The following is an 18616-nucleotide window of genomic DNA, read 5'->3' on the forward strand; positions in this document are numbered from 1 at the left end:
TGTGCGTGCTTTGATTGTTTTGCTAAGGCAAGCAGTTGTATCTAAAGCTCTGCACCCCCATTTGGCGAAACAACCATTCAGTGGTATATGGTGTGTACCCATGTTCTGATGATGAGGCTAGTTGCAATGCACTCAATCATTTTATGCTGAATTGTGTACTCGCTACAGTCTTGCTGATGATTGACCACCTAGCTGTGCTCATTGATTGGGCCCAGCTCTGTCACTGGGGACGGAGATTCTTCCCACTTGGCTCATATAAGCCAGTAATTTGAATGGGATGATACTACCTGGACAAACAGTAGGGAACTCACCAGGGCTCTATGCTGGTAGACTGGACAGTTTTAACTGGTTAAATTCTCTTTTTAGGACTAAGGGAATCAAGGGATATGGGGTGGAAAATTGAGTTGAGGCAGAAGATCAGCCATGATCTTATTGAAGGGCAGAACAGGCTTGAGGGGCCGCATGGCCCACTCCTGCTCCTAGTGCGTATGTTCTTATGTTCTTAAATTCCAGAATTATCTCTACATAGGAACATAGGAACAGGAGTAGGCCATTCAGCCCCTCGTGCCTGCTCCGCCATTTGATAAGATCATGGCTGATCTGTGATCTAACTCCATATACCTGCCTTTGGCCCATATCCCTTAATACCCTTTGGTTGCCAAAAAGCTATCGATCTCAGATTTAAATTTAGCAATTGTGCTAGTATCAATTGCCATTTGCAGAAGAGAGTTCCTAACTTCTACAACCCTTTGTGTGTAGAAATGTTTTCTAATCTCGCTCCTGAAAGGTCTGGCTCTAATTTTTAGACTGTGCCCCCTACTCCTAAAATCCCCAACCAATGGAAATAGTTTCTCTCTATCCACCCTATATGTTCCCCTTAATATCTTATAAACTTCGATCAGATCACCCCTTAACCTTCGAAACTCTAGAGAATACAACCCCAATTTCTGTAATCTCTCCTCGTAACTTAACCCTAAGCCTTGGCTTTTGCCAGACTGTGCCTATGTTTTTTTTTATTATTCGTTCATGGGATGTGGGCGTCGCTGGCGAGGCCAGCATTTATTGCCCATCCCTAATTGCCCTTGAGAAGGTGGTGGTGAGCCGCCTTCTTGAACCGCTGCAGTCCGCTGTGGTGAAGGTTCTCTCACAGTGTTGTTAGGCAGGGAGTTCCAGGATTTTGACCCAGCGTCGATAAAGGAACGGTGATATATTTCCAAGTTGGGATGGTATATGGCTTGGAGGGGAACGTGCAGGTGGTGGTGTTCCCATATGCCTGCTGCCCTTGTCCTTCTAGGTGGTAGAGGTCACGGGTTTGGGAGGTGCTGTTGAAGAAGCCTTGGTGAGTTGCTGCAGTGCATCTTGTAGATGGTACACACTGCAGCTACAGTGCGCCGGTGGTGAAGGGAGTGAATGTTTAGGGTGGTGGATGGGCTGCTTTGTCCTGAATGGTGTCGAGCTTCGTGAGCGTTGTTGGAGCTGCACTCATCCAGGCAAGTGGAGAGTATTCCATCACACTCCTGACTTGTGCCTTGTAGATGGTGGAACGGCTTTGGGGAGTCAGGAGGTGAGACACTCGCCACAGAATACCCAGCCTCTGACCTGCTCTTGTAGCCACAGTATTTATGTGGCTGGTCCAGTTAAGTTTCTGGTCAATGGTGACCGCCAGGATGTTGATGGTGGGGGATTCGGCGATGGTAATGCCTTTGAATGTCAAGGGAAGGTGCTTCAACTCTCTCTTGTTGGAGATGGTCATTGCCTGGCACTTGTCTGGCGCGAATGTTACTTGCCACTTATCAGCCCAAGCCTGGATGTTGTCCAGGTCTTGCTGCATGCGAGCACGGACTGCTTCATTATCTGAGGGGGTTGCGAATGGAACTGAACACTGTGCAATCATCAGCGAACATCCCCATTTCTGACCTTAGGATGGAGGGAAGATCATTGATGAAGCAGCTGAAGATGGTTGGGCCTAGGACACTGCCCTGAGGAACTCCTGCAGCAATGTCCTGGGGCTGAGATGATTGGCCTCCAACAACCAGTACCATCTTCCTTTGTGCTAGGTATGACTCCAGCCACTGGAGAGTTTTCCCCCTGATTCCCACTGACTTCAATTTTACTAGAGCTAGGTGGTGCCACACTCAATCAAATGCTGCCTTGATGTCAAGGGCAGCCACTCTCACCTCACCACCGGAATTCAGCTCTTTTGTCCATGTTTGGACCAAGGCTGTAATGAGGTCTGGAGCCGAGTGGTCCTGGTGGAACCCAAACTGAGCATTGGTGAACAGGTTATTGGTGAGTAAGTGCCGCTTGATAGCACTGTCGACAACACCTTCCATCACTTTGCTGATGATTGAGAATAGACTAATGGGGCGGTAATTGGCCGGATTGGATTTGTCCTGCTTTTTGTGGACAGGACATACCTGGGCAATTTTCCACATTGTCGGGTAGATGCCAGTGTTGTAGCTGTACTGGAACAGTTTGGCTAGAGGCTAGTTCTGGAGCACAAGTCTTCAGCACTACAGCCAGGATGTTGTCGGAGCCCATAGCCTTTGTTGTATCCAGTGTGCTTAGCCATTTCTTCATATCACGTGGAGTGAATGGAATTGGCTGAAGACTGGCTTCTGTGATGGTGGGGATATCGGGAGGAGGCCAAAATGGATCATCCACTCAGCACTTCTGGCTGAAGATGGTTGCAAACCCTTCAGCCTTGTCTTTTGCACTCGCGTGCTGGACTCCGCCATCATTGAAGATGGGGATGTTCACAGAGCCTCCTCCTCTCGTTAGTTGTTTAATTGTCCACCACCATTCACGACTGGATGTGGCAGGACTGCAGAGCTTTGATCTGATCCGTTGGTTGTGGAATCGCTTAGCTCTGTCTATAGCATGTTGCTTCTGCTATTTAGCATGCATGTAGTCCTGTGTTGTAGCTTCACCAGGTTGGCACCTCATTTTTAGGTATGCCTGGTGCTGAGTTTAAAGAAGTTGGTTTGTCCCTACAAGGAAAGAGTATGCACTTCATATTCGGCAAACAGGAACTCTACTTATGTCGATTTCACAGTAGTTCTAAGACTAAAGCGGTGTGATGGGTTTCTATGCTTATCTGATGTCCAACTAATCAAAAAAATTAAGTACACTCACACCAAAATGCTTTCAAAATAAAGTATATCTGAGGTATCAGAAATTTTACAGAAAACTCACATGACGTTTATTTAAACATTAATAGGAAAGCTTTTTGTTAAATATTTGGCAAGATGGCATAGTTCTTACAAAGCACGACATTCATATCAGATATGAGAAATCATCTTTGTATCTATATTTTAAAGCAGTACATTTGCAAATGAATATGTTGTCAAATTTAAGATAAGTGCTTTGAGTGAAAGTGGAGGGAGGAACTCCATTTGCCTTATTGCAGAGGCAAAACTTAACATTCTAGCAGTATCTAATGAGGGGCTATAAATGTTGCTTTTCGTTCATTGGGATACATTCATGTAGGTGTAAGAATGGATAAAGAAACTGCTATGCTTCACATAGCATACAGGAATGCAGTAAACTGACAAAATGTTTGTATAGACAGCAGAACTTAGGGATCTTTGATACAGCTGCACCACCTGTAGCTGATACAGGAACACAACTTTTGTGGGGTGAAGGGAGACTCAGGGTTCATACACACTGGCTGATCCTCCTCCACACCAGTAACAGAAACCATCACGTTGCTTCAAGCAGACACTGTTCTTTGCCTGGGATCCGGCTGTGGTTTTCTCGGTTACCAGGTCAGTCCAAACACACTGGTTCTTTGCTGGAGTAGGGCAGGGTAGACTGAGGCAGCTGACAATCTGGAGAACAGAAAATTAAAAATATATTTATCAAAGTTATAAAAGAATCAATTCAGATTATTTGTTTATTGATAATATATAGATATATAATACTTGTATTTCTTACAGGGGTATAGTTTAGTTAATTCAGATTTAACTCTGGAGAGTCTGAAACTCAGGTACAAAATAAATTGGGTTCATATATTCCAACGTGGTGGCAGTAGCAGTAAGCCTAGTATATAGGCAGCTGGCATTGCATCAAAATTGTGCCAATGCATTACAATTGACATCCGTTAGAGAGGGGACAAATCAGCCAGAATTCCAGCTCCTGATTGCTATCAGTGATCCTGCTGGAAAATGCGGATGTGGATGTCAGGTCAGGTCCCTTGCAATGCCCTCCACTCTCCGTCTAGACTCACACAAAGAATGGCCAGATGGTCGCGACGCTGAAGTGTTATCAGTCCTTGGAACTGTTCCACCACAGTGCCATCGGGAGAGGAGTTGGGGAATAAACGGGAGGGAGAGGATTGGAAAATGTACTAGGAATTTGACTTACTTGGCAGGAACAGCCCATTTCATATTTGTTCCAATGCAGGTACTGTTGTTGTGATGATGTTAGATCATCCCATCGAGCAATCCAATTGCAAAGCCCAATATGAATTTTTCCCTGATTACCAATTCGGCCTATAACAAGAAAAAATATCTATACATCTATCTATTATATTTTAAAGGGCAGGAATTACAATCTGTTGCTGCTTGAAGCTGCACTAGACAAGAAAGCAATGCACAGAATTGGGGCTATAATGTTGTAGCCATCTCTCCGTCCCAGGCTAGAGACTAGCAAGACTCTGCAGTGGCAGCAGAACCTTGTTATTTCTGTCCTTAAAAGTCTTATGTAAGTGTATGCTTCCTGCAAGTGTAACACTTGGCTATGTCATACTCTTCATCGACTCGTAATCATAGTCACAGTTATTATAATTATCCCAAAATGTATTCTAAAGTACCCAAAGGTAAGTTTCTTTACTTACCTTTGATTGCCTAATTCTAACACATAATTGTCTCTGAGCCCTGACTTTCAGTTTCTCAGCAGGCCACAGATAAATTACAAAACTAAAAACAATTGAACAGTTCCAAACTGGGTAGAAATGTAAGAAAGTTTTAAACTCTTTAAACAATCATTCTTACAATTGGGGTTATTTACATCTCTACTCAGCCTCTTTCTTATGAAGCAAAACAATCTCAAAATACTGTGCATTTCACCACCTTCTCTCCAAGGACCCAATGGGGCTAAAAATCTATGGCCTTTCCAGAACACCCCCACCTTAACTCCAGCCGGAAGGGCTGGCAATTAGAAGTAGGCCATTATATTCAACGGGTATTTTATTTAGCAGATGCACCATACTATATGTTGGAAAAATGAAACTTTACAATTTGATATTAGGTATTGTTTGTCTGTGGAATTTGCTGCCCCAGGAAGCTGTGGAAGCTACATCATTAAATAAATTTAAAACAGAAATAGACAGTTTCCTAGAAGTAAAGGGAATTAGGGGTTACGGGGAGCGGGCAGGAAATTGGACATGAATTTAAATTTGAGGTTAGGATCAGATCAGCCATGATCTTATTGAATGGCGGAGCAGGCTCAAGGGGCCGATTGGCCTACTCCTGCTCCTATTTCTTATGTTCTTATGTTTAATCTTTATATTTTATTATGCATTCTAAATGGGAACACCAACTACTATTTATGTTTATCGCATAACTGAAAAACAAAATGATTGATAAAAATATAAAACCTCCAGAAGATTGTACCATTAGTTGAGTTTAGAGAATGGTTCTGAATAAAAGTCCTGAATTTAAACCTGCATATTTAAGCAGAACCTTATGGTAATATAAGAACTATTGCAAAAATATTTGATAAAGGAGATGAAAATCAATTCAATCTTTGCTATGTTTCATCAATTGTAGCCCTTGCTATAAAAATCATGCAGTAAACAGTTTAAATAGTTGTTTTCTGATGTTACATGCAGTCATTTATTTATGTATGTAACTGTGGTACTTTGAGGGAACAAATTTATGTATTTGCTTACTTGCAGTGGGTACACGAAGTACTATTTTCCAAGAATCAATCAAAAACACTGTTTCTGATCTGATCATTTCCAACCTTTTTCCAAACTTCTTTCCCAAATCTTTCAGTGGGAATGTGAACTAATTTCCACACTGCAGCAGCCTTATCCAACCCCCCCGCGCCCCCCAGCCCCGGTTGAACCACCCACTCACCATAACACTGCAGGAGATCTGCAAGTTTTTTTAATGTACATAAATGAAGGTATTCAAACAATGAAATTGCTCTCATTGGCTGAGTTCTTATCTTACCTGTTATGAGGTACCAGTTATTGATTTCAAGCTCTACACCACATGCAGCAGAGCTGGAAGCTGTGTAGATGTATTCAACCTTTTCGTTCTTTTCAAATTCTTTGTACGTCTGGTAAAGGTTTGAACATTAATGCTCTTAGAAACAAAAACTACATTATCATGATCAAAAGCTTCACTTAAACAGCCTAGTTTTTCTTCCCTGAACACCACACTTTGAAATGGCCCTAAATCTTATCTTGATTAGAAAATCTGTACTATCCCAACTGATGAATCCATTTTTATACATGAATGTTCGGCTTGCAAGACAAAGGTTCATTGTGCAATTGCCTACATTGTCAGGGTGGCTGTGAAGAGCATTTATGGGTAATGGGTTTCTACATTAGAAGGATCTTGGAGTAAATTACTCAAATATGTTTAACTTTCTCCCACATCGATGTTTTCCCAATAAGGCTTGGCTGATTACTTAAATATGTTACTCTGATCTCTTGACAATAAATAATTAAAATAAAATCAAGAGCTCTATGTGTACTAAAAAAAAACCTTTAATAAACTGTTGTACATAGTGATAGAGTGGAAATTTATTATGGAATTATCATGAAAATTAGAAAACACTAAAAAGGACTGCTCAGTGCAATCTGTGGTAATTTTGGCAAATGGCTCATTTTCAGCCAGCACAGAGGTAGAAAATTACAATTATTCCTCTTTAATCATTTGAAACATACTTTAAACAATCATAATACAGTACTGTTTACTATATAGCCATGCTAAAGACCCAAGCTAAAAAGAAAGAATATAACTTCTGAAGTCCAAATTAAAAGCAGAAAATGCTAGAAATTCCCAGCAGGTCAGCCAGCATCTAAAAGAGAAACATAGGGTTAAGATTTGGATCAGACTCTTTGTCAGAAAGCTAACCTTTCTTTGTCTTTAAGTTGCTGACTGATATGCTGTGCATTTCCAATGTTTTCTACTTTTATTTCATACCATAGGCCCATTCTGCTTGCTAAACTCTTTTTAACCTTTGTTTACCTTGTCTTGTTTTACTGTGTACTCGACCGTGCCAGGTGGCATGTTGCCAGAAGAAACCAACCTTTTACTAGTGACTAATACTCGTAGCGCTATTTAAAAAAAATAAGAGAGAAAATGTCATGGTAATAAAAATAACTCACATTAATAAACAGACATGGAAAAATGGGAAGTGCTGTAACATAAATATATCCCCGTGCAATAATAAAGCTTTTTATGAAGAAATATTTGTTACTAGATTTTTCTTATTCAGAAAGAAAGTTATCAGTTCATTCTGGTATAATTCAAAGATCTGACTGCTAATGATGAAGGTTTTCCTTATTAGAAGGAGTTTGGTCATATTAATCAGTCACGCCAATGGTGTCAGGCTGCATTTCAAAATAGTTCTGCAGCTTTAACTCCGCCTAGTTACCTCACAAGTTTTAGCTGCAATTACTTTCATCCATTAAATCTTATTTAGTGCTCCAAGCTCATCAAAAATTAAATAGTAACTTCTACAATTAACAGTACTGAAAGAACTCTCATTAGATGAAGAAAAATATAACAAGTCGTCTTATTTTTATGCATGTATTTATGTCTGGGATGCACACTAAACCAATATAAAAACACAAAGTGATTGATAGTGTGTTTTGGATTTATTTGGATTCAAATAGACTATCTATTGCACACGTAAATGGGAATTTTGCTGTCTTGTCAGAGCCTGTATGTCCCTCACTGGTGTTATTTTCACTGTCCTGCTATTCTCTAGCTGGAGCCAAAACAAAGAGGGGGGGGGAGAGGTAAAATTGGTCATCGGCAGTAGCGTAAAACAGGCAACAGCAAATTGACAGCCCAATTTACACCCTGTCCGATTTTCTTTTCCATTGACTTCCACTGCAACACATCGGAAAATTGGCCAGATTCTGCACTAAGCTGGCCAGCAAGTAGTGCCTGTTGGGGGAAGGGCACAGATCCTGTTTGTGGGGGTCGGGGTGGGGGGCAAGAACAAATGACTTTTGTGGAGCCAGGAGGAGCATGAATACTTTCTCTGCTCTCGCAAAATTATTTTAAAAATGCCGAAATCTTACCTTTTCCTGAGCAGTCTTCAACAGTTCCTTTAAGGACCACTGGTTAGGCCGCTTAACGCCCGGTAGAACTGGGACCAGGATGTATGATGCATGCTCCATCCATTCGCACATTAAAATTGCAATTGGAGACCTACAACCAACTTAGCACCCCAATTTGTGTATTTAAACACGTCCTGCCTGTTTTTGGCAGGAGCATTGGGTGCCTATTTAAAGGGCTGCTGAAAATTGAATCAGCCAGGCAAATTGATGTCCAAGGTGTCCACCAGATTTTTTTTCTGCCAGTTGCCCTTTGTTCATGCAAGAAACGGGCTGCCGGCAGTTACAAATCCCCCTCATTGAATTTCAATGTGTAGCTAATGGACTACAAATGCAAATACAACATGTTATCTAGAATATATCTACTGTCTACGCCTCTTAATTCAAAGTTGCTTGATTCAAACTATCTGATAATTGGGAATTTTTTTAGTATTATCTTCAATTCAAATAATTGGATAATTTAATTTTTTTAGTGCAAAAACAAATAATGAGGCACAGACTGCATTTTAATCCCTTTGTTAACATGCTGGGTGCCATTTTTTACTTTAGACCAAAATGGGCGCGACGACAATGGTGTGTCTGCAGCACCTGGCTAAAGCTACATTCGGGAGTCCCAACCCATTTTCAGGTTTGGGCCTTATTTATTTTTAACCAGTGAACTGAAAGTGCCAAACAGGTACTCCGTTGCATCTCACTGGTTTTGGAAGGCCAAAAATCAGCCAGCTTGTGCATGGAGCCAGCCGGCAGGTTGGGCCTGTTGAGGGTGGGTGGTGGGGTTGGGGAGGATGCTAATCCTTTGTCACCTGCATACTCGATTATTGCAATGCTTTCTTGGTTAGCCTCCCATCCTTCAACCTCCATAAATTTCAGCTTATCCCAAACTCTGCGGTCTGCATCCTATCCCACACCAAGTCATGTTCGCTCATCTCCCTTGCTGACCTACATTGGCTTCCAATCCACCAATGCCTCAAATTTAAAATACTCATCCTTGTGTTTAAATTGCTTCATGGCCTCATCCCTCCCTATTTCTGTAACATCCTCCTCCAACCCAAACTCTCCACTGACTCTAGTCCTGTCACTTGCCCCACCAGTGGCATCCGTGCCTTAAGCCACTTAGGTCCCACTCTCTGGAATTACCTCCATAAACCTTCCACCTCTTTCTCCTCCTTTTACAGCCTTCTTAAAACCCACCTCTTTGACCAAGCTTTTGGTCACCTCTCCTAATATCTCCTTTGGCTTGGTATCCCATTTTCCATACGCCTCTGAAGCACCTGGGAGGGGCAGAGAACAGGTGGCTGTTCCTCCTTTCAGGCAACGGTGTGACTATCCCACCTTGTTTTTAATATGGTGATTTCTCCCAATAATAGACACTGCATCAAGATACTGCAGTAAGTGTTCCTGACAAGCACAGCTTGGGTATATTAGGAGTCCCACTGCATCTGGTGTATCAGACATTCTGCTATAATTAACATTCTGCTGCTGTTACTTAGTGGTTAACCCCTGTTCCATGCTGTCAGTAAAATACTCCTGATGGTAATTAATATATAATGGGATCTAACTCAAAGCCAATCCTACACTTACATAATTTTACCCTCTTAGTTTTTGTAGCAGAATGTTTTTAATATGAGTTGATGGAAACAAAGACATTTTATTCTGAATACTGCAGTGACTCTCGATAGGAAGTAAATTGTTTTGTTGCCCGTCTGAGACATTTCATGAACAAACATTCAATAATATGTTCACATTCCCTGCTGGGAAAAGTCAGTTTGTTATTTGTAATTTCCTTACCAGATCAAAGAAAATGTTACTTTTCAGGCTTCCGCTGCCTGTAGATTAAGTCATTGTACAATTCAGTCACATATGCAATGCAGTCAGAAGCCAAAGCAGTAATATTATTCCACAGCTCACCCCATTGCCACATATTTAATCCTTGCTTCTATCTCCCTTTCAACATTTTCATTCTGTACAGTCGCATATTGAGCAGTTCATGGCCTTTCTGTCATACTGAGTGCAGACACTGGTTTAAAAAATGAAAATAAAATTACAAATTGAGGCTGTGATTATTAATTTGGTCTAAAATATTTAAATTATACCAATTTTATTTTTTGAATTCCAAGGTAGTAAATTAATTTACATATCTAACCTCACAAATGCAAAATATTCTAATCCTTATTCAGTTATGCTTGATCAATGATGGAAAAGTCCTAGAAGTCGTTGCAATAGAAATCATAAAGAGACTGACAGAAGTCCCACTGAGTCACAACAGAACAAGGCAATGCCCTAGCATAGTCTACATACTTGATACAAACACATACACATAACACTGTAGTCTGAAGAGAGTGAAAAAGCTGTAATTAATTAAGGAGTCCAGATCATATCACAAACCATGAAGATCTAATTTGTGGATGCCATTCTGGGAACAGGTTTCCACTCTTCCAACAGTACCGAAATGGCTCTAACCAAAGTCACAAACAACATTTTCTGTGACTGTGATCGTGTGGATCACATTATCCACATTACCCCTCCTTATTCTCCTTGACTTCTCTGCAGCCTTTAACATAATAGATCACCATGATCCTCCTCCAATACCTCTCTTTCACTGTCCAGCACCCTGGGATCAGCCTTGTTTGGTTCCAATCTTACCTATCCAATCATAGCCAAAGAATCTCCAACAACTGCTTCTCTTCCTACCCCCACACCGTCATCTCCAGAGTCCCCAATGGCCCCATCCTTTTTCTCATCTACATGCTGTCCCTTGGTGACATTATCTGAAGCCATGAGGTGAGCTTCCACATATAGTCTGATGACACCATGATCTGTGTCTCACCACCTCTCTCGATCCCCACAGAAACTCTGTGCTGTAAGGCTACTTGTCCGACATCCAGTCTTGGACGAACCGTAACTTCCTCAGTTAAACTTGGGACGACCATAGCCATTGTCTTCAGCCCCCACCACAAACTCCACACCCTCACCACTAAGGCCATCCCCTTCATGGCCACTGTCTCAGGCTGAAGCAGACTGTTTGCAATATTGGCATCTTCTACCCCAAGCTGAGCTACCAACATTATATTATATCCTTCCCATAACAAAGACATAACATCGTCTGCCTCTGTCCTTACCTCAGTCCATCTACTGCTGAATCTCTTATTCGTGCCTTTGTCACCTGCATACTCGATTATTGCAATGCTTTCTTGGTTCGCCTCCCATCCTTCAACCTCCATAAATTTCAGCTTATCCCAAACTCTGCGGTCTGTATCCTATCCCACACCAAGTCATGTTCGCTCATCTCCCTTGCTGACCTACATTGGCTTCCAATCCACCAATGCCTCAAATTTAAAATACTCATCCTTGTGTTTAAATCACTTCATGGCCTCACCCCTCCCTATTTCTGTAACATCCTCCTCCAACCCAAACTCTCCATTCCACTCTGACTCTAGTCTTGTCACTTGCCCCACCAGTGGCATCCGTGCCTTCAGCCACTTAGGTCCCACTCTCTGGAATTACCTCCATAAACCTTCCACCTCTTTCTCCTCCTTTTACAGCCTTCTTAAAACCCACCTCTTTGACCAAGCTTTTGGTCAACTCTCCTAATATCGCCTTTGGCTTGGTATCCATTTTCCATACGCCTCCGTGAAACGCCATGAGATGTTTTTCTACTTAAAAGATGCTATATTAATGCATGTTGTTATTATTATTAATTCCATTCTACACCATCGGTTTGGTTCTATTATGTGCAGTATTATAGTATCAGTAAATGAAAATCATACTGATAACAGTTAAAGATAGTGGTTCAATGATATTGATAGAAAACTGAGATAGGCTATAGTAATGCCATCACTACAGAGTGATTTTTCCAGTGATACACAGAAGGGTATAATAATGAAATTATGTTTGTAGCTGGGAAGGAAATTCAAAGACTATTGAAAGTATACTGTATGTTTGATGTGTTGAGATTAATATCAACTTTGTGGTTAAGTACTTTGAAAGTTATCAATTGTAATGTCTGTACATTTGTTAAAACATTTAGAAAATGTAAACTAATAGAATAAGCTTTTTTCATATGCCTGAATGTGTCATTGAAACCTGGTTGGTTGCCATTGGGCAGTAAATTTCCATGCCAGTGGGCAGTAAATTTCCATACCAGTGGGGTCCTGTGTCTGGTATCTCACATAGTCTCAACCGTTCATCAGTGCTCCATTTTCTCCTGTGATTAATTTCATTGTGCAACTTAAAAGGCTGCCACATATGAGAAAATGCTTTTTATTGGCCTTGAACAGCTGTAGATTAAAAAGAGTATCATAGCCTTTGTTTTAGAGTAGCATCTAAGAATTCAAAAAAATATGTTGGGCCAGATTTTGCTGTGGCACCGTTTTTTAGATTTGCCCTTGCCCATAGACTTTCTATGAACTTTTTCATGACAAGTTACTGTCAACTGGACAGCCATTCAGCACGGCGCCCTCTACAGGGCATCTGGGACCTGTGTGAACAGGGCAAGCAGCTGTGTCCCCTTAAACAATCAGATTGAAGAATCGTTAATAACAGCGCAGTCAGAACCAGGAAGTGTAAGTTAGAATAGTGAATTCTATGTCAAATCAGGTACAGAAAGCGAAATAAAGATAGGGAAAGACTGAATTAAGAGACAGATCAAAAAAAAGACAAAGAAAAAGTTAAAAAAAAACATATTTAATTTTTTTTAGATGTCCAACAATAATTAAAATCTGAAGGAATGAGACTCCACACTTGTAAAAGTTAATTTTCAGTGCCAGAGAGGTTGTTTGACAGTAATTAAGACATACCACGCCAGTAAAATGGTACTTAGACTTGATATGACTTGACAAAACTTTTTTTGGCAAATTTAGTCCGTATCTGCGACGTCAGTACAGAAACTTCACGCCATTGAATGGGGAGCCAGCCAGTGAGATGCCGTATTCGCACAGCTTTTGAAGGAGCATCGCATCTCGGACAGCAATTTCCGGATTTCTGTGTTTAACTGCACATGTGCGGTCGCCAGAAGTTGCTTTCCAAATTGCACATAAACAACAGTGAGCGCTGTTTTTTCTACAGCAAAATCCGGCCCATTATATACTCATTTTTTGCACTCATTGCTAATGAGCTTCAGCAGCTCCAGCTGAGATGTTAGGTGAGCTGTTTACAGGTGCAAAGCATTTCAACCAATACTAAGTACACCTTATTTAAACTAATCAAAAAGTATTATGGCTGAAGTGACAGAACAATCTGTGGTCTAATCTGTGCTCTCAGCTGCAGAAAATATGAGCCTAGAACAATGGAGGTAAGAAGCCATGATTCACAAAATACCTACAAATAACTGTGCCTATTCTGTCCACCTTAGCTCATCTATCCAGGATATCTTTTTTAGATACCCATGCCTCGCCCCCCATCATTCAACTGGATCTCGGATGAATTTTAGATTTTGCCTGTACTACTCTACAAGTAAGGGATGGAGGAAAGAGAATGACAAACTGGGCATGTGGTAGACCATAGTGAGGCACTACACAGACATGGTCTTCTGCTTTGTACACAGTGGGGGTAATTTTAACTTCCACCCCCAGGACGGGTGGGAGAGGGGCGCGGGGGATGTTAAATTGTTAAAAATGGGAAACCCAATCTGCCGCAAATGCACCTACTTCTGGTTTAACCAGGGCAGGTTGGGGGTGCGGGTGAGTAACCTGCTTTCGAGTGGAGGGTCAATAAGTATAATATGTTAATGATGCTGCGTGCCTCAGAGATTTTAGCAGCCATTTGGATTTAATAACAGCGGGCCGGGTTTCCCACGGCTCGGGAAACATGGCGGCTGAAGGGAGGTGAGAACTGCCAGATCCAGCAGGTAAGTACTTTTCCAGCAGTGCTTGTGGGCCAAGAGGAGCAGGAGTGCTTCCCCACCCCACCCGGCCCCCCGAGCTAATTTGCCGCGATCTCCAGACCCCTCTCCGGTTCGCGGCTGCGGCCTCCTACCGCAGGCCTTCCCGCTCAACAGCCTGCCCGTCTCTCAATCTGGCTGGCGTGAAATGGAGAAAAAAAAATTCAAATGAGATCTTGCCGTTAAATTCGGCAGGACCTCCGCGTTCCCTGTATTTCCGGGATTCCCGGCCCCTGACAGTCGCCCCGCTCGCTCCCTGCATCCCCGTAAATATCGAAGCCTATGTGTGCATTGTCCACATATATTGCCTGGGTGGCTTAAGCTCTGGTTTGCTGAGAATGGAACAGTGTTGAAATTAATATATTATTGTTTGTGACAGGTTACCACTCTACAAAATAATGATCCATGGGGGAGGCAGTACAGCTGTTATTAGCCTCAGTTATAATACACAGACAGATGGAACATTGATATAGATTCAGATCTCATGGGGGCATGAGATGGGAACTACATAAAACTGGAAAATGCTTTTCCTTCCTGTGTAAGTTCATTGACTAAATTAAAATTGGGCTCACTACCTTTAATGGTGTGGGGAGCATGCACTACCATTGTTTTCGAGAGTATTTAATCCCTGTCTATGAAAAATGTGTGGTGGATCAGTTGCTTTAGTCCATGTACAACTTTTGTTAATGGCTTTGTTTTTGGGCAGTGCAGTGCCACAATGGGTTTGCACACTAATGTGTTCAGCCATGCATTCACATCAACAATTCTGCACACCTCACATTCCCAGTCTCTGACCGATCATGAGGGAGAGGTGCAAAGCATAGGCACCAGTATGCTGCCGATACAAATTTGGATTGGTTTTGCATTATGGACACAACTGATCTTTAACCTTAAAAAGGCAACTTGTTTTCAACTATCAAGGTAATCAAGGCATTTTATTCACATACAAGATCTACAGAAATTATTAGTGTAAATTTATAATGATTATGAAGAACAATTAGAGGAGTGGCCCAACTGTAGAACTTTTCTTACTTAATAGTATTCTTGGAATGGTGTAGGAACATTGCTGTTCTGTTTTGTTATTCTAGTGCAGAAAGGCTACTGAAGTCCCTATAGAGTTCCACTCTATAGCAATATTAGATTGTAGAGCTATCTGTTCACTGTACAAACAGTTTATGATGTTTTAATGAAGTCTCAACTGCAGGGGTCTCTGAATCCCTACACTGTGTGTATCATTATTTATATTTGACTTGTACTGAAAACATCAGTAATCTATTTGTACTTTCCCATTCATCCTTAATCTGTATATCCTATGATTAAACCTATCCTGTGTAAAAAGGTTGGATAGTTGTATTCAATCTGTCGAAACACTCCTGCAGCATAATGTAGAACAGGAAGAAGAAACCTCTCTGAAGCTATTTGCACCTGTGACTTCTAAAACCAGCAATTACTTTTGATTGACAGTTTAAATTGTAGGCTCCATCAGTACCTATGAAACTGACACCAGGAGTTGCTATAAGCAGTCCTTGATCAGGATGTTTGATGCTGAACCTGACTTGACGACTACATCAATTTAATTGGGTGCCAACATTAGGTAGAAAGTCTGGGTCTGTTTTTGGGCCCAGAATCGGTGCTGCACAGGCAGCGCTCATCTAAACCTGGAGGCCTGAGGCTTGCCTGAAATTGGGCTTCGGGCCTCATCTAAATAACACGGACGAGCTGCCGGCGCCTGTCGCGCCTCCACAAGCAGCTCGCCCTGTTGCAGCAAATAATTTCAGGCCGTTGGCGTCACCGGATGCGGCCTCAGGTTAAGCGCCGGATGTTGCAGGACAGCGGGACGAGGGCCAAATGTGCCAGCAGAGGCTGTCAGCAGTGCAGTGGATGCAGGAAGAGAACACCTGCTTCTTCTGGCTCCACAGGAAGGTTTTTAAATTTATTTTTAAAAAATACTTTCCTTTAGTTGGCAGCCGCTGCTTCTGCCACTGAAGAATCCTCCTTACCCAATTTCTGTGAGGGATCTAAAACAGGCATTAGACTCCTCATTTACTTATGACCTAATGCCTGTTTTAGGCAGCCACCAGGGATGCCTGAAGAATGGCCCGGCCTAATTTTGGGTCGGACGTTTATTCAGTCGTTCTTAGAACGCAAGACATTGGTCCCCGAAATTGGGCCTCATTGCATCCATTTTATACCCGTAAAATGGGCACAAGGTCCATTTTCTACCCCACTATGCTTAAGTGTTGTTTTGAAGTATTAAGGATGATGTATCAAACACGAAAATGCAGTATATAAATAATTATTTGCACCAGCTTTTGAAGTCTAGTTATTAATGTAATTTTCAAAAACTTTAGATATCAGAAGTCAAATGAATTATACTGCGGTATTATTTGGTTAGTGGTACTGTTGATGCATTTTACAGAAGATGTTAGAATCTTCAAAATAGTATGAGTTCATATTGGCATGGATTCATATTTTCTTAGTACTGTAGAACATTCAAAGCTTGAATACTTTTTCCCACTCACTCTGCTTTTCTTTTTGTAAAGACTATAAATGTTATGGCATATTCACACAAACTCAAGCGAATCACTCTCGAGTTTGCTTCAGGTTGGAAAGCAAAATCCAATCTGAGTTTGTTGGGATTTGTTTGCATGGTGACACCATAGCAGATACACCGCAAAATGTTTTTCGGAAATTTTTCAGGCAGAGAAAATATTTTAAGCATTAAACTTAGGAGGAACAATGAGTGGGGGAAATATTTTAGAAATGATTACTATTCTTCCTAGCCCCGCTCGACTTTCCCTTAAAGACCATATGGCAAAAGAGTATGTTTACACTGCGGTCTGAAACTGCAATTCGCGTCTGAAACCACCAAGCGCTGGAGGTTCAAATTTTGGGTCTGTAGGCGGATTGACCTTGGTTACACTCCATCTTTAACACTGTGATTAAAAATGACACTTACAGTCCAACAGCAGAATCAGATTAAGGGATGTGAAAAAAATCCAGGAATCTGTGCAGAGTGCAAACTCTTAAAAGTTTGTGAAGGAAAGGTTTTCCAGTTTTTGAATGCACACAGATTTTCAGCTCATTAAATTATCATTTGTATAAAGACCAATGGGGTAAAAGGTCTCCTGGGAATAAGAAAACCAAGTTGATATCCTCCATGCAACTGAACTGATAATCTGGCTGCCGGACTTTGTAACCAGGCAAAATGCGCACACTTATCAGTACAGCCAGACCCATTGACGAAGATTTGCACTGTGCATTGTCACCTGTTTATAGGGAATAGGTTATAATGCACAGAGAAAATCTTCCCTATCAAGGTATTGAAAGTCTTTGAAATTCTATAATGTAAATATCTGGGTTGATAGATCAAAGTGAATTTTTTTTTAATATATATATATAATCTCAAATTTAATAAGACTTTACTTTAGGACTAACTTAATTTTCTCTCTCTTAGAAAATTGTTCAAAATTAGCGCGAGAAGAAATATGCTTGCTAAATATTTGCTTTAATTCTGTAGTGGTGAGTTTAAATCATCAGCATACTGATGCTGTGCAGAGTATGTCTGGCGAGAGTCAGGTTACCATGACATTTGTATTCAAATATTCATAAATGTATAAAATCACTTACAGTTATTAACGTGGCCCACTACTAGTAATGTAGTGCTTTAATGAAAGTGGTTGTACATTTTGTCTTAGCTTTTTTTTTATTTGTTCATGGGATGTGGGCAGCACTGGCAAGGCCAGCATTTATTGCCCATCCCTAATTGCCCTTGAGAAGGTGGTGGTGAGCCGCCTTCTTGAACCGCTGCAGTCTGTGCAGCTGTTATCTATTTAAATCCCACACTGCTAACATAATGTTTGTCCTAGTTCCTGCAAACACATCAGAGGTTTGCTAATGACCGTGGCGCTCATGGTCTAATGGCAAAAGAATTAAACAACTGCTTTTCGAATCAAAACATTGAACGCTGCAGCTGAATTTTTCCTGCATGGTCAAATGTAAGACAAAAAGACAATTTTATTGAGTTCTGTCCTTTTTCATCCTGCACGAAGTAAGAATGCCTACCAGATTTAAGTACCTTACCCATACCAACACACATAAACGTTTTTGATATGCAGGAAGACTGTTCCTTTTGATGACCAGCTGTACTAGGCTGTTGCATATTCACACAAGGGATGATGTTAGTGCAAAACCAGCAATATCATACATTACCCCATAATGTGTTTTCATTCGCACAGGATGACTGTTAAATTCTTGAATGCAGACTTTTGGAGTAATGGGGAATAAACTTTTTCTCTGAGAATCGTTATTTGCATTAGACAAAGGCACCGAGTAAAACAAAGCAGCGTTGTTGGCTCTAACGAAAAATGAGGAATTAAACAAAACCTCCTCTCCCCAAGTTGGGTTGCCATCTTTGACATAAAATCTATCAG

The 18616-nt window shown here is 41.2% G+C and overlaps 2 protein-coding genes across 2 annotated transcripts in view; one reads left to right on the forward strand and one right to left on the reverse strand.

The window, feature by feature from the left end:
• Window positions 1–18616, forward strand: part of syn2b (synapsin IIb) — a 282170-nt gene that overhangs the window by 171826 nt on the left and 91728 nt on the right. The gene's annotated exons all lie outside the window — the stretch shown is intronic.
• timp4.3 (TIMP metallopeptidase inhibitor 4, tandem duplicate 3) overlaps window positions 3232–18616 on the reverse strand; it is a 30861-nt gene continuing 15476 nt past the window's right edge. The window contains exons 3-6 of the mRNA XM_067999113.1: window positions 7206–7294; window positions 6180–6288; window positions 4366–4493; window positions 3232–3830 (exon numbers count right to left, since the gene is read on the reverse strand). Of these exons, the coding sequence (XP_067855214.1) occupies window positions 3651–3830; window positions 4366–4493; window positions 6180–6288; window positions 7206–7294 (506 nt within the window). The 3' untranslated portion in view covers window positions 3232–3650. The remainder of the gene's footprint in view (window positions 3831–4365; window positions 4494–6179; window positions 6289–7205; window positions 7295–18616) is intronic.

Source organism: Heptranchias perlo, chromosome 17 (genome assembly GCF_035084215.1).
Source record: "Heptranchias perlo isolate sHepPer1 chromosome 17, sHepPer1.hap1, whole genome shotgun sequence".
NCBI classification, from domain to species: Eukaryota; Metazoa; Chordata; class Chondrichthyes; order Hexanchiformes; family Hexanchidae; genus Heptranchias; species Heptranchias perlo.